The sequence below is a fragment of the Haliaeetus leucocephalus genome, unplaced genomic scaffold (assembly GCF_000737465.1).
Source record: "Haliaeetus leucocephalus isolate CR32 unplaced genomic scaffold, Haliaeetus_leucocephalus-4.0 Scaffold201, whole genome shotgun sequence".
In the NCBI taxonomy this organism is placed as follows: Eukaryota; Metazoa; Chordata; class Aves; order Accipitriformes; family Accipitridae; genus Haliaeetus; species Haliaeetus leucocephalus.
Window position 1 is genome coordinate 1 of NW_010972637.1, and position 18,823 is coordinate 18,823.

Sequence of the window (18,823 nt, forward strand, 5' to 3'; positions counted from 1 at the left end):
CCTTGTATAAAGTTGTAACACTCCTTTGAGTGGTGGAGGAGGAAGAGGACAGAAGTGTACCATCATCTGCTCATGTCCCTGTCTGGGGCTGCAGCTGTCAAAGGCAGGACAACCACTAACTGAAGCAGCCATTCTGTTGCCACAGGCAGCCCCTGCCTCCCTGCCTGGGGATCTACCAGCCTCACAACAAGGTTGTCCATTCCATGCCTCCTTTATGGCTGGGAGAGACCTATCCTGGGCCAAAAACGCTGGCCACCACCAGCGTTCTGCCTACTGACATGGCCACTACATCACTAGGGCTAGGGCCAGGAGCTCAGTCCCACGGTACCCAGTGAAAAAGGGTACAGACCTCCCTTTCCCCATGGCTTTTGGGAGCTTCTAGCTCCCTGTAAGACTACCATGGGGTAGGGCTTGGTGTTATCTTTCCTGTAGACTGTTGGCAGCTCTCCAGCTCGGTGGCAGAGGAGGGAGGAAGAGGATGGGAGTGTGCTGTGGTCCGGTTGTTTCCCTGTCTGGACATCCAGCTGTAGCACAAAGCAGCCACTCTCCATCACCATGGGCAGCCCCAGCCTCTGTGCCCTCCCCTCACTGTCCTTGCTCACCTGGCTGCTCATCTGACAGCTGGTGCTGTCACCAACTGACACTGCCAATGTTTGGCCTGCTGTGACACCACCATGACATCTGTATACTGTTTGGGTAAAAAAATGGCTGGGCCCAAAGAGTTGTGGTGAATGGAGTTAAATCCAGTTGGCAGCTGGTCACAAGTGGTGTTCCCCAGGGCTCAGTACTGGGGCCAGTTCTGTTTAATATCTTTATCAACAATCTGGATGAGGAGGGTGCCCTCAGTAAGTTTGCAGATGACACCAAGTTGGGAGGGAGGGTTGATCTGCATGAGGGTAGGAAGGCTCTGCAGAGGGATCTGGACGGGCTGGGTGGATGGGCTGAGGCCAATTGTATGAGGTTCTACAAGGCCAAGTGCCACGTCCTGCACCTGGGTCACAACAATCCCATGCAGTGCTACAGGCTTGGGGAAGAGTGGCTGGAAAGCTGCCTGGCAGAGAAAGACCTGGGGGTGCTGGTTGACAGCTGGCTGAATGCGAGCCAGCAGTGTGCCCAGGTGGCCAAGAAGGCCAATGGCATCCTGGCCTGTATCAGAAATAGTGTGGCCAGCAGGAACAGGGAGGTGATTGTTCCCCTGTACTGGTGAGGCTGCAGCTTGAGTACTGTGTGTGGTTTTGGGCCCCTCACTACAGGAAAGACATTGAGTTGCTGGAGTGTGTCCAAAGAAGGACAATGAAACTGGTGGAGGGTCTAGAGAACAAGTCTTACGAGGAGCAGTTGAAGGAACTGGGGTTGCCTATTCTGGAGTAAAGGAGGCTGAGGGGAGACCTTATCACTCTCTACAACTACCTGAAAGGAGGTTGTAGCGAGGTGGGTGCTGGTCTCTTTTTCCAAGTAGCAAGTGATAGGATGAGAGGAAATGACCTCAAGTTGTGCCAGGGAAGGTTTAGAATGGATATTAGGAAAAATGTCTTCACTGAAAGGGTTATCAAGTATTAGAATAGGCTGCCCAGCGAAGTGTTTTGAGTCACTATCTCTGGATGTCTTTAAAAGACATGTAGATGTGGTGCTTAGGGATATGGTTTAGTGGTAGACTTGGCAGTGCTAGGTTAATAATTGGACTCAATGATCTTAAGGGTTTTTTCCAGCCTAAATGATTCCATGATTCTGTGAAATATTTCTGTCTTTTTCTCTGTGTAGGCTCTGGGCTGTATCCTGTACTTGCTGTGCTTTAGGCAACATCCATTTGAAGATGGAGCTAAACTTCGCATAGTCAATGGGAAATATGTCATGCCACAAAATGACGCCCGCTATTCTGTGTTTCATGATCTCATTCGTAAGTTTACGGTGTTACTTAATTTGGTGTCTTTATGCATACATCTTATTATTGACAGTGTTGTATTACTGACAGTTAAATGCTGTTGACATGTGATGGTGAAAAAGGTTAACTGCAACAACTTCTTGTTTTATGAAAAATTTTAATCTTTTATCAAAAAACTTGGAGATTTTAAATGAAACTTTTGGGTTTTTAGTGCTGTTGCCTGCCTTGTTTAGGATTTGAATTAGTCCACAGGAGCAACTAGTGTATCAGTTTTGATTTCTCTGGATCTGCTTTAGAAGTTGTTTTCTTTAAATTTCAAATAGATCACTGGAAGCTTCAATTACAGTGCCAGAAAAATGTGTCTAACTCCAACAGTATTAGATATAAAGTTACTTCTGAGGTTATTCATTAACTGATCCTCAAATATATTCCTTGAAGTATTCTTAATCCTAAGTGGTGTTTTTTCATGGATACCCGTTATGACAATGATATTTGTAGTTGCTCCGCTCTGTTCATGTGTTTGATTGCTTATTGCACTGGAGTGCAGTGAAGAAATTATTAATCTCTGCTGGGAGAGAAGCTCCGAAGGGTTTCTGTTCCATTGTCTGAATCTCTTTTTTTAGGCTCCACTTTGAAGGTGAACCCAGAGGAGAGATTGTCAATCACTGAACTTGTGAATCAACTGCAGGAGATTGCAGCAGCTAGGAATGTGAATCCTAAATCCCCCGTCACAGAGGTAAAGATGTCTCATAAGGAGTATTATTTATTGGTTAGGTCTCCTTTCTCTCCTCTTTTATCCAGTGAGTGTGAGTTTAGTAACAGATGTCAGGAGAGGTACCCTGTGCCTTAGTCTTTTGAAAATTTCACACTAACTTGTTTCAAAATTCAATTGAATTGATCTGTATCACTTGATCTTTGAAAGTATACCTTTTAAAGCACAGAGCTTGCATGACATTAAAGGAAGCTAGTTCAGTTCTGCTTGTTGAAAAACTTCTCATAGTCTTGGGTCATTCTTTAGTACAGAAGTGCTCTGTTTGACATGCTGCATTTAATCATAATTGACTTGCACAGAAAAATCTAGTATACGAAGACTCTGCCTGCACTGACTTGAAACCCACTTAGTGTCTTCTGTTGGATGCTTAATTTACACAAAACTGCAAATGAATCAATTAGTGTATCTTAACTTCCTGGCTTTCTCCTGAGGTTCAGCTTGCCTGTTCTCACCAAGTAAAAGTAATTTACAAAGCATGACAAGTTGGCTAAATTGGCAAGAAAATACTCATAGTGAGTATTAATCTCCTCAGCTCCTGGAACAAAATGGAGGCTATGGAAACAATACTCAGCCTCGGACATCTGTGACCTCTATTTCACAGAGCTCCAAGCCTGCAGGACAGCTCAACAATATGTACAATGCAGGTAAGTGCAGAAAGAGACATCATACTAGTGTAAAACCAATTGCATATCTTATATGTGGAAAAAAAACCCCACAACATTTGGGGGTTTTAGACATTTTGCACAAGTACTAGCTATTTTGCATTTATATCGCTGTTTCTAACCTTGTTTTATGTTTCGCAAGGTTTGGTTGTATGTTGAGACATGCAAATGTGAATTTCTCAAGTTCATTGCTGGGCAAGATAAAATTTGGTTTCCTGTGTAAAATAGTTGAAACTAAAATGCACTATTGATCTCTAGAGGTGGGAGAGTTGAAATAAGTGAACTAAAACTTGATGAAAGTGGTGGATACAAGAGCAATAATGTTCTTAAGAACAAGAGCTTTAGAGAAAGTACTCTTCAGGTTATGACAAATTAATAAAAAATAGCTTAAAAAATAGCTTAAACCCCAAACTTTCCGGTTCAATGAGGCAATGATATTTGAAAGGGTCTTGTGTAAAAAGCAGAGTTTAAGAGGAGTTTAAATTTAAACTGTTAAAAGTCTTCTGAGAAAAGTGCTGTATTTTAACTGAAAACTTGTTACATTGTGGCAGAAGTTACTGAAATCAGTACATACCCTGAGTTTGTGCACAATATTGGCTATTTGGTGTAAGAAAGTGACAGTTGTCAAGCAGTTGTTCTGGGAAAGCAAAGACATCAGATATGTTACAACTTCAAAAGATAGCAGCCATTTTGTGTCTTTTGGTATAACTTTATGCTAAAACGTGCTTGTTGTTGGACTACCTCCACTATTAGACACCAAAGAAATGCAGATGCAATTGCAGGGATTTTGACTATGGATCACACTAAGTCATTAATGCTAAGGAGTCACTCACCTGACATGTATTTATTTTGGCCTATGAAAAGCCTGTATGAGGAAGAAATAGTATTTTTCCTTTCTTCCCCCTGAAAAGACTTCTGAGCTTCTGTGATAGTTGAAGCACCTCTGACAGTGACCATAGTCTAAAGCTACTTAGTTTTGTCACTTCCAAAAGACTTGTGGCTGACAGCCTCAAAGGGAAAAAACAGCAGCCTAAATTCAGTTTAGCCTAAACTCAGTACTTTCAGAAATAGCCATAGCTGGCACTGCCTTGAGGCCAGCTAATTATGGGAGGATTGTGCAGGGAGGACTTTGGGAGAAGGTTGCACCATAGGACATTAATGGTGAGGAGAAGGAGTTGTGGTTCCATCTGAGGAAAAACAGTAGTTGGACTAGCAGTACTAAATTGAGTCAACCAAAACACATCTCAAAAATGACACAATTAAAAGCTGACATACCCATTCTGTAAAAATGGATATTCCAGAGTTCATTCAGTTGAAAATACTTGCACTTAATATAGTAAAGAAAATGAGAAACTTGATAGGTTTATTTGCATCCAATTTCTTATTAAAAGGCAATTTCTGCACCCATCTTGTCACATATCATATGTGAATATGGAACATTTCAATTAATGTAGAAGATATCAAGGGAATATTTCATACTGTATTCAGTTTTCTTTCCAGCTCGATATTTCTTGCTTGATATTAGCAATTCAGCATAAGTAATGAGACAAAGGATATCAATGTTCCAGGGAAACTTTTAAAATTGGGTAATATTTATTAGAGTAGTGCTGTCTGTATATCAATTTCTGTGGAAGAATCCAGCTTCCTAATTGGATTATAATCAAAAGGCTGTCTGGCCATCTGTTTTGTGCAAGAATGAGTACTGTTTGTTGTATACAATCATATTAATAGGGATGTTGTGCTGGGATGCTGTGCTTAAAGTAACTTAATTATGCCAGCTGCTTTTGAAGCCCTATATTAAAATGTCTCTACTGGGGGTGCTTAAGTAGATATGCTAATGATAAGCTGCACTTTAAGAGGCTGATACTAAAAAAAGACAGTATTTTGCTGTACTGGCAATTTGAAATAAATGCTTTACTTTCAGAACAAGGTGTAGCCTGTATGTGCATTCACTTCCAGCTTTGTAGGCAACTTGCTTTGGTATGGAGCCCATTCCAGGATACAACTTAAAGTACAATTATTTTTATTCAACTACTCTAGGCCTGACCGTTGCGGAATGTGACCAGACTTATGGAGGGTTCTTTGATATTCTGAGGGGTGGAACAGAGCGATTTTTCACTAATATTAAGGATACATCTTCTAAAGTTATCCAGTCTGTGGCCAAGTGAGTAAAAAAAAAAAAAAAAAAAAAAAATTAAAATTGTGCTGGTGAGAGTTCTAAATGAAGGGTCAGGAGCTTATTCCAGAAATTATCAAGTTTAGCATACTTTTCCAAGTATGAGCTCTAATAGTTGGTAGCTAGCCCTGAGATTTTAAGAATGATAGTAATACAAAAGTTACTTGAGCAATCATTTACTGGAAATGAGATTGTTGGGGGCAAAAGCCTGTCCTTAAGTACTACTTTACCTGCTGTATTCTGGATACTGAAAGCTTAGGAGAGATGAGCAGGTGGGGGCTGGAGCAGGGTGGAGAGGTATGGACTAGGACTATCATGGTTCAGAGTGAATAAATTGAATTAGTAGATAGGGCCTCCGTGAATAAGAAAAGAAGAAAAAAAGATGGAGCAGTGAAAGGGAATGGAGGTGAGAAGAAAAACTGCGGGGAAATAGTATATGGACTCATCTGTCCAGTTTAGTTTTCAGGTGGAATTCTATGCCCTCAAAGGGCAAAGTGAGAGGATCTGCATTGTTTGTCTCCTTTGCCCTGCATTACATGGAAGAATACTCTCCTGTTTCTATGTATGTGTTCTCGGATACCTAGTCTGTGATTATTTCTTTCTAATCAGATTTTCAGTCCTATTCAAAATGTTTCTAGTACCTCTATGTGATCAATATTAATCAATCTGTATGACTCATACTTTTTAAACTTCTAATCAAAAAGTGTAAAAGGTTTTTCTTAATTATAGGAAGAGCAGGTAAGTCACTGCTGAATACCATGATTGAACAAGAGCCTCCTAAGGAATATTGTGTCCTTCACTGTAGGGTTTGTGGCCCTTTAATTGGAATACTGTGCTATGGCTTGTGAAATCTATTGCTTGCAAAATGTTTTTCTGTCACTGAGTGTAATTTCTGTGTAATGCTGCTCTAAAATCTTTGTAATGATCAGATAAGTTAGATCTGTAGATCTTGCACCTCTGTAGACCCTTCAACTGCATTTTTAGCTGTTTGCTTTTACATTTAGTCTGTTTAAACTTCCTATGTGTGGCTTAGGCCAGGTTCTCTATTTTTTAAAGGTCACAAAAGCTATGCAGCTTTGGTTTGTCCTTAAGCTTTCTATAGCTTTTGACACACTAGAATCAAAGTTTTCACCCCAGGGAAACCACACTGACACAAGAGAAGACAGGGAGGTGTGCAAGGGAAATGAACTGTTGCATGATGAAAGTGGTAACTTGTTAGCAGCTTAGCAGAACTGTAGGAGTTCCATGTATGAAGTAACATGGTGAGCTACAACTTCTAAGTGACTGCTCCCAATTTTATTTCTTTGGCATGTGCTGTCTTGCAGGCCTCTGTTCTTTACCTCCTTGTACCTGTTACCTTCCGTGGAACTGATCTTCCTCTCCCCTCCACTTCAGTCTTACTTCTGTTCCTTTTGTTCTATCTTGTTAAACGAAATTTCCTGTGTGGTAAAACATGGAAATATTCTGCAGATTCCTTGCCTTTGACAGCTCTACTATTTATAAACTTGAAGGTACTTAATTCCTTGTCTTAAATTCTGCCAGCTTTGCTTAGATTTAAGTCTTGCAGCAGAGATTACTTTTCTTCCTTTGTGACAGATAACACTTAAATTCTTCTCTACCTTTGACAAAGTTATAAGCCCTACTTTCCCATGCCTGTGTTCCTGTATTAGATCTTACTTGTACTATATTTTGATTGTACACTACGTGCTTCTGAAGCACTCCTGCACTTTGCTTTCTTGGGCTCTTGTCTCCACTTGACTTTATGAATTGTTATGCCTCCATCAATCAGTTATGTTTGAAGTTTTCCTTTCCTGCTCTTGCAAGCGGCTTCTTCCTTAAAGGCCACTGGAAGTTTAATTACTTTTTTGAATTTCATCTTGTGCCATTTTCCCCTTTTCTAGTGGTCAGTTAGGACTGTCTAAAATTGACTTTTTAATATGGAATGGCTTATGCTGTGCCTGCACCTTATTCTAAATTTCTCCTCCCTGCTAGGTGTCTGGCTTTTTGCTTTGTGTGATTTCCTTTGTTCCATTCTAAGTGTAGTGTGCAAGGAATAAAACAGTAACTGTACATCCAACTGCATCTGTAGAGCTCATCTGGCAGCTTCTGAAGTCTAGGACAGTGAGTTCTTGCTGTCCGAAAAGATGCTGTTCAGTTCCCATGATCTTCTTTACAATTGTTTGTTTAGATTATGGTGACTGCCCCAAATAAGTCTTGCATCTCTTATTCTTAGAGTTACGATGCTACTTCTGAGTTCCTAGTTAGTGTTCTGTGGCTGAACAATACGCTTGGCATGTTAGTTAGAATCCCTTTTTTGACAGAACTTGGAAAGTATGATTGAGATGGAACTTGAGGCTCTTGAGTCCTACACAGACCCCATGGCAGGATCGTATACGCTTTAAATTTGCGTGGGACATAAGGAACTGTTAGAATTCTCCAAACTGCTTCAAACCTTATCTGGCATGACTCTTTACTTTGTGGTAGTGTTTGAGCCTCTCTCAGGGATGTGACTGCTGTTGGAGACATTTTAGTGCATGTCTTGTGGAACATACTAAGTATTAGTCAAAGAAAAGCTTACTACTTTTACATGTTATTTGTATTAATTACAGAACATCACATGTGGATTTTTACTACAACTGAGTAGCTTGTGAATGTAACTGTTTGATGTGGTTTTGGTTTGTAGCTCTTAATGGGTGGGAGTATTGTAATATCCAAATTAGATCAATGAGCCACAGACCTTCTCCAGCTAATGGGGGATGCAGCACTTCCACGGGCTGTGATGAATTGACAGAGGATTGTCAGACAGTGTAAAGTCCCAAGGTTCATCATGAGGGGATCAGTCCCTCACAGATGTTTTGGACTGGGCTGATTGAATAAGGGTTTATATTTAGGTGACTTTGTATGCATCACCGCCGTTGACAGAGCATGTGAGACTGTCAGATTTTTGTTTAAGCTCTGCACTAACACAAACAAATCTTGGTTTTGTAGAGGACTCTATCTTCATACAACTTTGTTTTCTTGTGTTACCTAAGTGAATTTGGCCATTGGGTTGGGGAGTGAAAGAAGAGGAGGGAATTCAGTGAGTACATAATTATGTTGGTGAGAACCAGTTACTTCAGTACTTATTTTCTTTTGGTATTTAATCAATACTGAAAGAGAAACTCCTTCCACTTGTAATTTGCCAATATTCTTTAGTAGCCCTTAGTTCTGTAATTTCCATTCCTTGATAAGTCTTATGAATATTTTGAATCTTAACTGTATTTAACAGGTCACTGAAATGGCAAAACATGAATTAACGTGAACAATACTTAATGTTATGCAGAACCTAAGGTAGTCTCAGGTTCTTCAGCATTTAACGTTCTTAGCATTTAACATTCACTATGCTGCTGAGAGTCCCACACTGGGCTTGTGCATTCTTAACCTATTTATGCTTTAACTGAGCTGAAGTGTTAATTCTCTTTTTGCATCTACTATAGGACTTATCTGTTTATATCATGGTCATTCTCTGCCTTTACAAACTTGTTTTGTGGCTACAGCTGGTACCATCAGGGACGTGGGAATACCTCTTCTACTTTTGCATCCTTGACTGCCTTTCCAAAACTCTTCAGCAAACATGAGAAGCAGACATTCTGGAAAAACTAAAATGTCTCTTCCTTTCGTGCATTTTCCTCACCACACTTAAGCATTCCTTGTGTTGGAGTCTGTCATCTCATTAGGCAGGCTCTCTCCTTCCTACTTACCATTGCTTTCCTGAATTGTGGAGTTATTTCCTTTTTCTGCAGACAGACTTCTTTTTCACTGAATCCAAACTACAGTGGAAGAGTTACTGTTCAGTAGTTGCTACAAAAAAGTTAATTTTTTCTTCTCTCCCATAGCTGCCTTTACCTTAATTCAAATTTTGATCTCTTATTTATCCTAATAAGTGATAAATTCAGAAAACTAAAACACATGTCACAGGCTACTAGGAACAGAAGAGTGAATGAAGGCCGTCTTTGTTGTCCGCCAGGCCACCTCACTTGCAAGTGTTGCAGTCGCTTGCAGATTCAGGTCAGGCAGAATCAGTTTATAGCTACATGAGAGAGAACACAGACCAACAGAGGTTCAGCCCTCTGTTGATACAAACTGACCTAAAAGAAAGTACTGGGGTGTACACGCACTTAAGAGCAGATGCATGTTGCTCTGTGAAGGGGCCTAAATACAGCAGAGCAGCGTCTGCATCAAAGGGAACTTTGTTCCAGCAGATGTACCCGTGTGTGCCTGATAACTCAGTCTGCAGCCATGTGGCCTCAACATACCTCTGTTCAGCTCATCCACCTCTTGCTTGTGATGCTGCTGTGCCCTTGACCAGCTTTTATGCTTATTGAGGTCTGTATCCACACAGGTTACAGATGCCCTGCCAAAAAACATACATAAATGTTTTAAGTATCTGGTCTTCACTGGTATTGAAAGCAGCATGCTGAACTTAAGATCACTCTTGTTTTGCTTTGTCAGAACATTCTCTTTCACTGAAGAGATTATAATCTAGTAATCTAGGGAACAATCAGATGCCTTTTATTGCTAGCTTTCTTTGTTTCTAAGGTAATTTTGTTTCTGGTTTGCTGCATTAATGTTTTATTTCATGGACCTTTGTGTTGTACTAGGTAGTTGAATGATGAATTCAGTTCTGTGAAGCAAACCCAAGTGGGAACAGATTGATGTGAACTTCGGTGCTGCATTTCATCCTGGCTTTTAAAAAATAAACTGCAAAAATGGTGGTGTTTTTCTACTCTTATGAGCATAGAGATGTCTGGAGGAAGACTGCTTAGTGTTAGAGCATTATTTTTAACTGAAGATAATGGTTTGTGTGCTCACATGGTAGCTGTGCTGGTCAGTCTGTCATTCTTTATTCTTTCCCGTCTTCAGCTGTTAGTAATACAAGGTAACTATGCACTGTTGCAGAATTTTGTGCTGCATCCTAACTAGTTTATTTTGTGAATTTAATTGTTAATTCTAATTTAATTGTTTTAAACTTAATTTGCTGGAATGATCTTTTTGTTTAGTATTAGTTATGGGCTTTTAAATGCAGCTGTTCTCTGACAAGATTAATAATGCCAACCATATACACAGTGAAAAGCTTTTAACATCTAATTAAAATTTCTGATTTTATTTAGGTATTTATTCTGCAAAATGAGAATTCATATTTTCTTTGCTACATTTCCCACTAGACTTCTCACTAAAAAGCCTTGAAGTAGCCTGGTATCATCAGAAAAGTGGCTAAATATTGGTGTCAAAGTACTTTCCTGTTTAGCTTAATTAGAGCCTTAAAAAGCGCACCGAGTTTTCCATATAGATCACAAGCCAGAAGTGCTCCATGCAATCTCTTGATTTGTTTGCATGATCTACTCTTACCACCTCCCAGCAACATTGCTATGTAAATGAAATTTCTGCTGTTAATAACATGAAGGACCTTATTCCTGACATTTATTTACAGGGTTGTATCTTGAAATGTGTAGCAATGCTTACCAGTGTGAAGAATATGCATTTTTTCACCTTCCTGCCATTTAAAGCAATCTCAGTTACCAGTTTGATGTGAAACACTCCACTAAAAACAGAGTACGTTATGTTCAAGTCTTACTACTGAAGCTCTGAAATCTTCAGAATGAAGTTCAAGGAAGGTCACATGTCATAGAGTGCTTATGTTGATTTTGCAGTTTAGCAGCTACATTTTAATTAAGGCAGCACAAACATTCTGAAGCTTTTTCAGTTTAACAGGCTTCAAGTTGCTGCTTAACGTCAGTGTTACAGTATTGAAGAGATAATGGTTCTTTGTTCTCAGGCTATCGTATTAGGTGGTTCTTTATCTTGATATCAAAAAAGTTGATATCATTAGAATGTTCTGCATGTTTTCTTGCTTGAAGCTGGTGGGTGTAAGCAACAAATAACATTTGACACTTCTCAATCATATAAAGGACTATGTTCATCACTAATTTTAATAAGAAATTATTATCTGTGAATGTAAATTCCTACCTTAATTAGTTCAGTTGCAACAGTGTTACCACTTGAGCTACATGATGAAGTTATGTCCTTCCAAAGGTGCAAAGAATTTTGAAGTAGAGTTTAGTGGGCCATTTTGTCTACCTCCTTACGCAAGATTTTTGAAGGCTGAATTTTTTAGTGCCTTGTCTAGTGAAACTCTCAAACTTCCTTGTGGTGATTTCCATTTGTCTCAAGACCTTGGGTCATTATCGTTGTTAGGACAGTGATTATGGCATTTTGCATAAATACTGTTTAATGTGCTTTCAGAACAGTTGTTCTTGCCTTACCTAAAATTGTCTTCCTAATCCTTGTAAATTCAATAATCTTTTATGAATCTCCCCAGCCTCCTTCATGTTTACTAGCAAGCAGTAAAGAATCAAAGCATAATGTTCTTTTGATGTTTCAGAATTTGAGTGCAGTGTACCAGGTCTGCTCTTTCAAGCAGTGTCTTGAAACTTGGCAGCAATATGAAAATATTGCTTTGATAGTGCCTCTGCATTCCTTAAACATGCATCATAGTGTTGTGATGATATTTTGATATTCTGGAGATATGCTACTGACTTAAGTTAGGGATATCTAAATCAAATTCTGTAGGTGAGGTTTGTTCTTAGTTTGCCAGTCAGAAGTGCAGACCTATGTGATTATACTCAGGGATGTTGGCCAGCACTGGAGGCTCTTCAGTCTTTTTCTTGAGCTTTTTTGTCCTGCTACATAGCAGATAACCTAGAAACAAAAAAATAATAGTGGTCTTAAAATAGTAAATTGTTGGCATGGTGTGGGTGGTTAGGGAGAGATGAAGGGAATGGAGCTAAATTAAAAAAAAAATCACTGATAGATTATTTTTCAAAAAGGCTGCTCTTTAAGACTGTGCATAACTGTCTGAGAAAGAGATAAGTAATGAGTAAGGCCTTGCTTACTATAGGAGTTTTGGAAGTGAATTTTTGGAGGAAAGATTTAAATGAGGAAAGAGATTCAGGTTCTCTCTATTCATATGGAATCCAGAAATTGGGCAGCGTGGCCATCTAGGCCAGAGAGTAACATGCCAGAGTTACATAATTTAAAATGTAATGTTTTAACAAATGATCTTTGTTCTAAGAATTATGATGTCCTCCATTAAAGATATTAATGCATCCTCATTAGGCTTTCAAACTGATACCTACAATGAACCTTTATCAGTAAGAGCAGTGTCTAGAGGAATGAGTTAAACATTGAAGGCATCTGTACAAAATCGCCAGAGATGGTTTTGTTGCAACCAATATAAATGAGTAACTGTTCAAATACAACATCCAGTCTGAAAACTCTAGTCTGAAGCATGAGGTAACAAGCCTTAGCTGGAAGAAATGAAACTTTATTCATGGTGGTGAGTTTTAGACTTATGGCTTGAATGGTTCTATTTCATAGTATTAACTCCAATGTGTTCTGTTTCAGTTATGCAAAAGGAGACTTGGATATATCATACATCACTTCCAGAATTGCTGGTATGATAGCTATGTCTGTCTTAAGAATAATTTCTGATTGTTCTTAATATATGAAAAAAGTAAATACTTCATCTGGTGTTTGTTGTTCTGTCTTCAGTGATGTCCTTTCCAGCTGAAGGTGTAGAATCTGCCATCAGAAATAACATAGAAGATGTGCGGTTATGTCTGGACTCTAAACATCCTGGCCACTATGCTGTGTACAATCTCTCTCCAAGAACATACAGGCCTTCAAGATTCCATAATAGGGTGTGTATAGTTTTTGTGTATTTCTGTAAAAGGTCTTTCAACACAATGTCTTGGTTATACCTTCAGTTTTTTTATTGTGAAATATGTTAAAGTAGGCTGCATAATCAAAAAGATGACAAAAGAGTAAGTATAAACATAAGGTCAAAGAATAACCTATATTGTGTTTGTCTTTCAATCCAAACTTAACTGATTAAAGACTAATCAGTTAAAGACAAAGTATTGTCACACCTGAAAAAACAATTACCACCTCTTTGGGTGGAAGCGGTCAACTTTTATCTGCATCTGGTTCAGTATGAGGTTCAGGCAGAGGCTGTTTAACATGGAAGGCAAAGCTTAATCACACAGGAAACCCTCTGCATGATAATTTGGAGCAGGTACCTCAAAACAAAAATCTTCAGCAATGCTTTTGAGCACTAGATTGCTGAAAAGTCCACTGAGGCTGACATAGTGAACTGATTTATTCCTCATCCCACAAAGCTATCAATCTCTGCTTATGGAATGATAAATTCTGTCACTGGGAAACTGTTTACTCTGGAGATGGTTTTTTGGTTATGCAAGTCTGTGGTCCCTGTACACTGATATTCCTCATGTATTGGTACTGTGAATGGTACAAGCTAACGTACCAATGAGCACAGCTAGATCTACCAGTAATCTGGAAATCTTCTGGTCTACATTTATCTTTTTGACATTCATTTTGTCTTCTGATCTTTGTTTTACTGGGAAGTAATAGCAGATCATAACTTGTTAAAACATTGTAGATTCCTGCCCACTTTATTGACTGGGAGTATTTAGAATGTTTCTGCAAAACATTGTCTTCTGTTTAAAAGCAAAAAAAGGCAGCTATTCTACTTGGAAAACAAACTCTTTAAATATATTAAGGAAACTTCCCCTGTCTATCTTTGAAATCTAGATGCACAGTGAGCAATACTGACTGACTTAACTTCATTATTCAGTGATAGGTGAGAGCAGCCATGGAGGAAGCTAAGGAAGCTTAGTTTTTCTTTAGTGCCTGCAAAAGATGATTATGGCAAGCCTTAAACTTGATCAGAGGAGAACAGCTTCTGAAATTCTTAATTCTGACACTTTGCATAGTAGGTGTTTATGAAATTATATATTCTTTCTTGCTTGCTGTATACTATCTGTATGAAACTTTTACAAATTTCTGTAACCTTGGTTAAAGTTAATGGTAGTTTTGAATTCTTCTCTGCTAGTTTTGAGTCCTACTTGGAATAGGTTGCTCAGATTGTGCATTTTCCATCATTCTGCTGATGATCAGAACATTTTGAGCTTAAAACATAGCCAAAGGAAAAGAAGGTAATGTTGTATGGTATACATCTTGTAACAAAACCAGTGTTTGAGCAGAAAGTAAACGGTAAATCAGAAAAAAGTCAGTTCTTGCTTTTTAGAATACACCTGCTTTTGTAGATTGTTTTCTAGCTTGTAGGTATAATGCTGCAATATGATTCTTTCACTGCTGTTCTAATATTTGAGGTGTACTGAAGCCCACATTGAATCCTGTGGTGAACAGGAATATAAAGGACTGCTTGCCTTAGCTTTTATTCGTTCACTGGTGACTTTGCATAAGCTTGCGCTAACAAAAGAATGTACAATTTAAATCTCTCAAGTGATGCTTTCTGAAACTGTCCTCTTTTTTAATTAAAATACTAGAATACAGTGAACAGCTGTAGGAGACTTTGTATGCCAGACCGTTTCTTTCAGCCTTTTTTCCTGAGCTTTGCACAAAAACAATCTCACTGAGAATTTTTTGTGATACTCAGTTGATGCAGGTAATTCATCTCAGAGTAACCCTTGAACTTTTTTATCTGGGTAAGAAAACACGTTGCTGATAGCAAAATTTGGTCTTCCACATTCAGCAGTTGTGGTCCCGGCTAAAAAGAAATAGAAAAAGCTTGCTTTATAAGTTGTTTGTTAGATGTGACCAAGGAAACATCTAATCTTTTGGCGTTGCATGTGCTCAAGGATCAGGTTTCATATACTGCATTCTTACTGGACAGCTGATTTTAAGAATCTAGACTCTCAGCAGTGAAGCTGATTATTCAGTAGTGTTTTGTAGCACTTATTGCAGAAGGAATATTACTTAACTGAAGAGGCTCTTTGAATAAAGGACAAATGTAAAAGCAAACCAAGTCTTCCTGTTTGTTGGGTTTTTTTTTTTTGCTTAAGAATATGTGCACAAATAAGTTGAAAGCTGTTTTACTTTATTCCTTGCTCTAAGAAAATTTCAGGTAGTAATCTGAGTTGTTACTTCTAGTGCAGCAGACTGCAGACAGGACTGGAGTTTTATTGCACTTCACACTATACAGTGGTGAGACTACTTTTCTTGAGCATCTTGCATAATTTCTACCTGAAGGTGGCATTAAGGTGTAAAATTGCCTCATATACACAGCTTATGCTGTGCAAATGTGTGTGATTACTTAATCTCATTTCTCACCTCTACTGTCTCTCATTGCAGGTTTCTGAATGTGGCTGGCCAGCAAGACGAGCACCAAATCTTCAGAATCTTTATAGCATATGCAAGAACATGCATTTATGGCTGAAACAAGACCAGAAAAATGTTTGCATTGTGCACTGCCTTGTAAGAAGTTGGTTTAAGTTGAAGTGCTTTGCTCAATCCAGCTTTAAATTGTGAATAAGGATGCTAGTATCCACTCAGTTTGTGAATATTACTGGCTTCCTTTACTGTGAGGCTTGGGGGCAATTCCATCCTTAGCAAAGTTATTTGCATAAATTTTCTCCTTCCGCAAATTAGTAGGGTAGTGTAGCCTTTGCTTACTTGCATGTAGCATGGAAGGCAGTATATAGGAGGGATTAAGGCAAAGTAGCCTTTGGGAGAAAGAATCTGCTCTACTATTTCAGTGTTTGCTCTATTTTTTGTTCATGTTTTCTGAGTGACAGCTGGGTATACACTGCATTTCCTACTACTGTCCATTTCGAATGTAATCTGTATCTGCAGAATTGCAGAAACTGACTATGATAGACTTTTGGTGGCACTTGCTTTTGCTGGTGGCAGGTTGCTATGTAACTTTCACTGTTCTCTAATGTATCATTAACCTTGATATAACCCCCCAAAGCAGTAAAACTCTCAAAGAGCCACCTCATGTCCAAAGGGGGTGAGGGGAGAGGAATGAATTTAAAGAATAGTTACTATGCTCAAGACTTGAAAGCATGAGGTTACTGTTATGTTTGTGTAAGAGAATTGCGTGCAAAATTTTGACATTCTTTTCCTGCAGTAAAAAGATAAACATGACAGTTGTTACAATGTGTATGATGCTGCTGGAAAGCATTCAAAACCAGTCCTTTCATATGGTATAGCAGTCTATATGGAATATCACTATCGGAATCTAAAGACTTGTTAATCTAGCAAAGTGTACTTCCTTAAACAGAGTTTTATGAGGAAAAAATCAGTTAATGCCAGCTCCTGAAAACTGATGGGATTTTCAGTGCAGCTGTGAGGTTAGGGATACAATTCTATATTAAAGTGATACTTAAGTATCTTGGTATCACATGATTGGTCAAGTAGGTAAGAAGCAGATGGGAAGAATTAGCCCCAGTTTTTGTAAGATCTTTCCCTTGAAGTGTTTCCTTTAAGGTACCTAACTCATTCCTTTTCTTCAGGTGTGAGGTAAGCTTGTGTATATATGGCTGCATGCCAGATGTGATGTGAGGAGCATATACCAGAACTACTAGAAATTAATGATAGCTGCAATATGTGTCTTGGATTCATCTAGCTGGAAATTTTTGTAGATTTAAAAGCTAGGAAATCTAGGTTAAAAAGAATGCTTTGTCTGGTAGAGAGAGAATTTTTTTAGTCTAATGCACTTTCTTGGATAACAAAACATAAGAGTTGCTTCTTGTAATGGCGAAACTGCCTCTAGATGGCTGGGATTCAGAACCAGGTAGGGCTTCCTGTTTTTCTGATCTTTACTGTGGAGGTTTGCAATAATGCAGTGAATTGCTAAATTTTTACATTGTAATTTGAGTGATCCAGTTGAGAACAAGCAGTGGAAAACAAGATTTAAATGGCAGCTCCGTGCTTTAGCTACAGTTAAGTCTTTTTGGACTGGCAATGATGGGGATCTGTTTTTAACTGGTATCCTGTTCTGCTGATACTGTCACACTGTAGCACATATGCCAGAGGCTGGAGTAGCTCCTTGACATCTGCAATAACACTTTGTTCTGTGTAATTATTTGGGGCCATGCAGTGATCGTCATCCTTGAAAAGTTGCACAGCTTTAAGAACTTAATGGCAAAGAGACTTGCAACTGGCTATGCTGCAGCTCTTTCAGTGTGCTTAAGTGTTCCTTCAGGTAGCTTTATTTGACCTGTGTTTAAATGAACCAAGTTAAGATAATTATGCACACACAAGGAAAAGTTATGTTTTATTTATTTTATGAAGGTTATTTCTTTTCAAAATAATTTAGACACAACTCCTCTAGTTTTTTGAGACTTTGGGACAAAACTTATGCTCAAAATCTAGCTTTTTCCAATAATGATTGTTTATGCCTGAGGATTGTTTATTTTGGTAGCCGAGATCTTACCATCTCATTTCTGTATGGGAGTGTTTCTTTTGCTCTCATTCTCAACTTATCAAACTTCTTTCTGAAGTGCAAGGTTCTGTCATCAGATTTGTTTACTAATGAATAAGATATTCTTTATTTTGAATGCTGTATTTCTGGTTGTAAAGTAGTCTTTAAAGTCTTGTAAAGTTGTCCTCTGACTTCATGCCATGGTTGCAAAGGGTTTGCTGTGACTTGTTTGCTGACATCTTTGTACAATGACTTTTCTCCCCTTGGTATAGTGCTTTAATGTGGAAGTGGCTTTGTAATGCGAGTGTACATAGGTCACTGCTTGTTGTGCTGATCAGTATTGGTCCATTCTTCCCTTGTATTCATTAATGTTTTGTCCTAAGTGTAGGCTCTCAGGGTGGGACCATGGTTTTGTTTCATCTGTGTGAAATTTAACTGAAAGGCAGGGTCCAGCCCACAGAATCATAGACTAGTTCAGTGACTTCTGGAAATCATTGGGCTTGCTAGTTACACCAGCAGTAATAATATTGATTTGTTGAACTGCTCTTTAAAGATCTCACTGTTATGGAGCTGGCAGACCTTTTCATTGATCTATGTAATGGTAAGAGTAGAAGCCTGGCTTTGAAGGAAATGCCTGTTAAAAAACTTGAGAGATTCTGTTCTGTCAACCATTACCTCTTCTGAATCTTCAGTCTTCTGTAGTGTAGGGATGAGTGTGGGATGCGTGTAGCTGTGGTCCCTGCAGAAAGAGGTTCATTGTTTTAATTTCCTTCTCTTAGTTTAACAGCTTGCCACAAATCTCAGGCAGTCTTAGTCAGAAGACTAAAGTGTTCAGTGTGGCTTAGTTGTTCTGAATCTTAGGACTTCTCTTGTAGCAGAAGTCCATGGTTATCAGCCAAAAATAGCACTGAACTGGTGTTTCAGGTAGCAGCCAGGAAACAAACTTAAAAATGGATATTAGAGACAATAAGGTAGTAAATGTCAATTGAAAATTTCAAACAGTGTTAAAGTAAAGCAATTACTCACATTTGAGCAAGCAGATAAT

At 38.7% G+C, this 18,823-nt stretch overlaps 1 protein-coding gene across 2 annotated transcripts in view; it reads left to right on the top strand.

Annotated features, from left to right (window-relative positions):
* Positions 1-1,766: 1,766 nt before the first annotated feature.
* LOC104830848 (cyclin-G-associated kinase-like) overlaps positions 1,767-18,823 on the top strand; it is a 46,486-nt gene continuing 29,429 nt past the window's right edge. For both annotated transcript variants that reach the window (XM_010566019.1, XM_010566018.1), the window contains exons 1-7: positions 1,767-1,897; positions 2,506-2,618; positions 3,187-3,298; positions 5,357-5,480; positions 12,936-12,985; positions 13,083-13,231; positions 15,705-15,827. In XM_010566019.1, the coding sequence (XP_010564321.1) occupies positions 1,852-1,897; positions 2,506-2,618; positions 3,187-3,298; positions 5,357-5,480; positions 12,936-12,985; positions 13,083-13,231; positions 15,705-15,827 (717 nt within the window). In that variant the 5' untranslated portion in view covers positions 1,767-1,851. The remainder of the gene's footprint in view (positions 1,898-2,505; positions 2,619-3,186; positions 3,299-5,356; positions 5,481-12,935; positions 12,986-13,082; positions 13,232-15,704; positions 15,828-18,823) is intronic.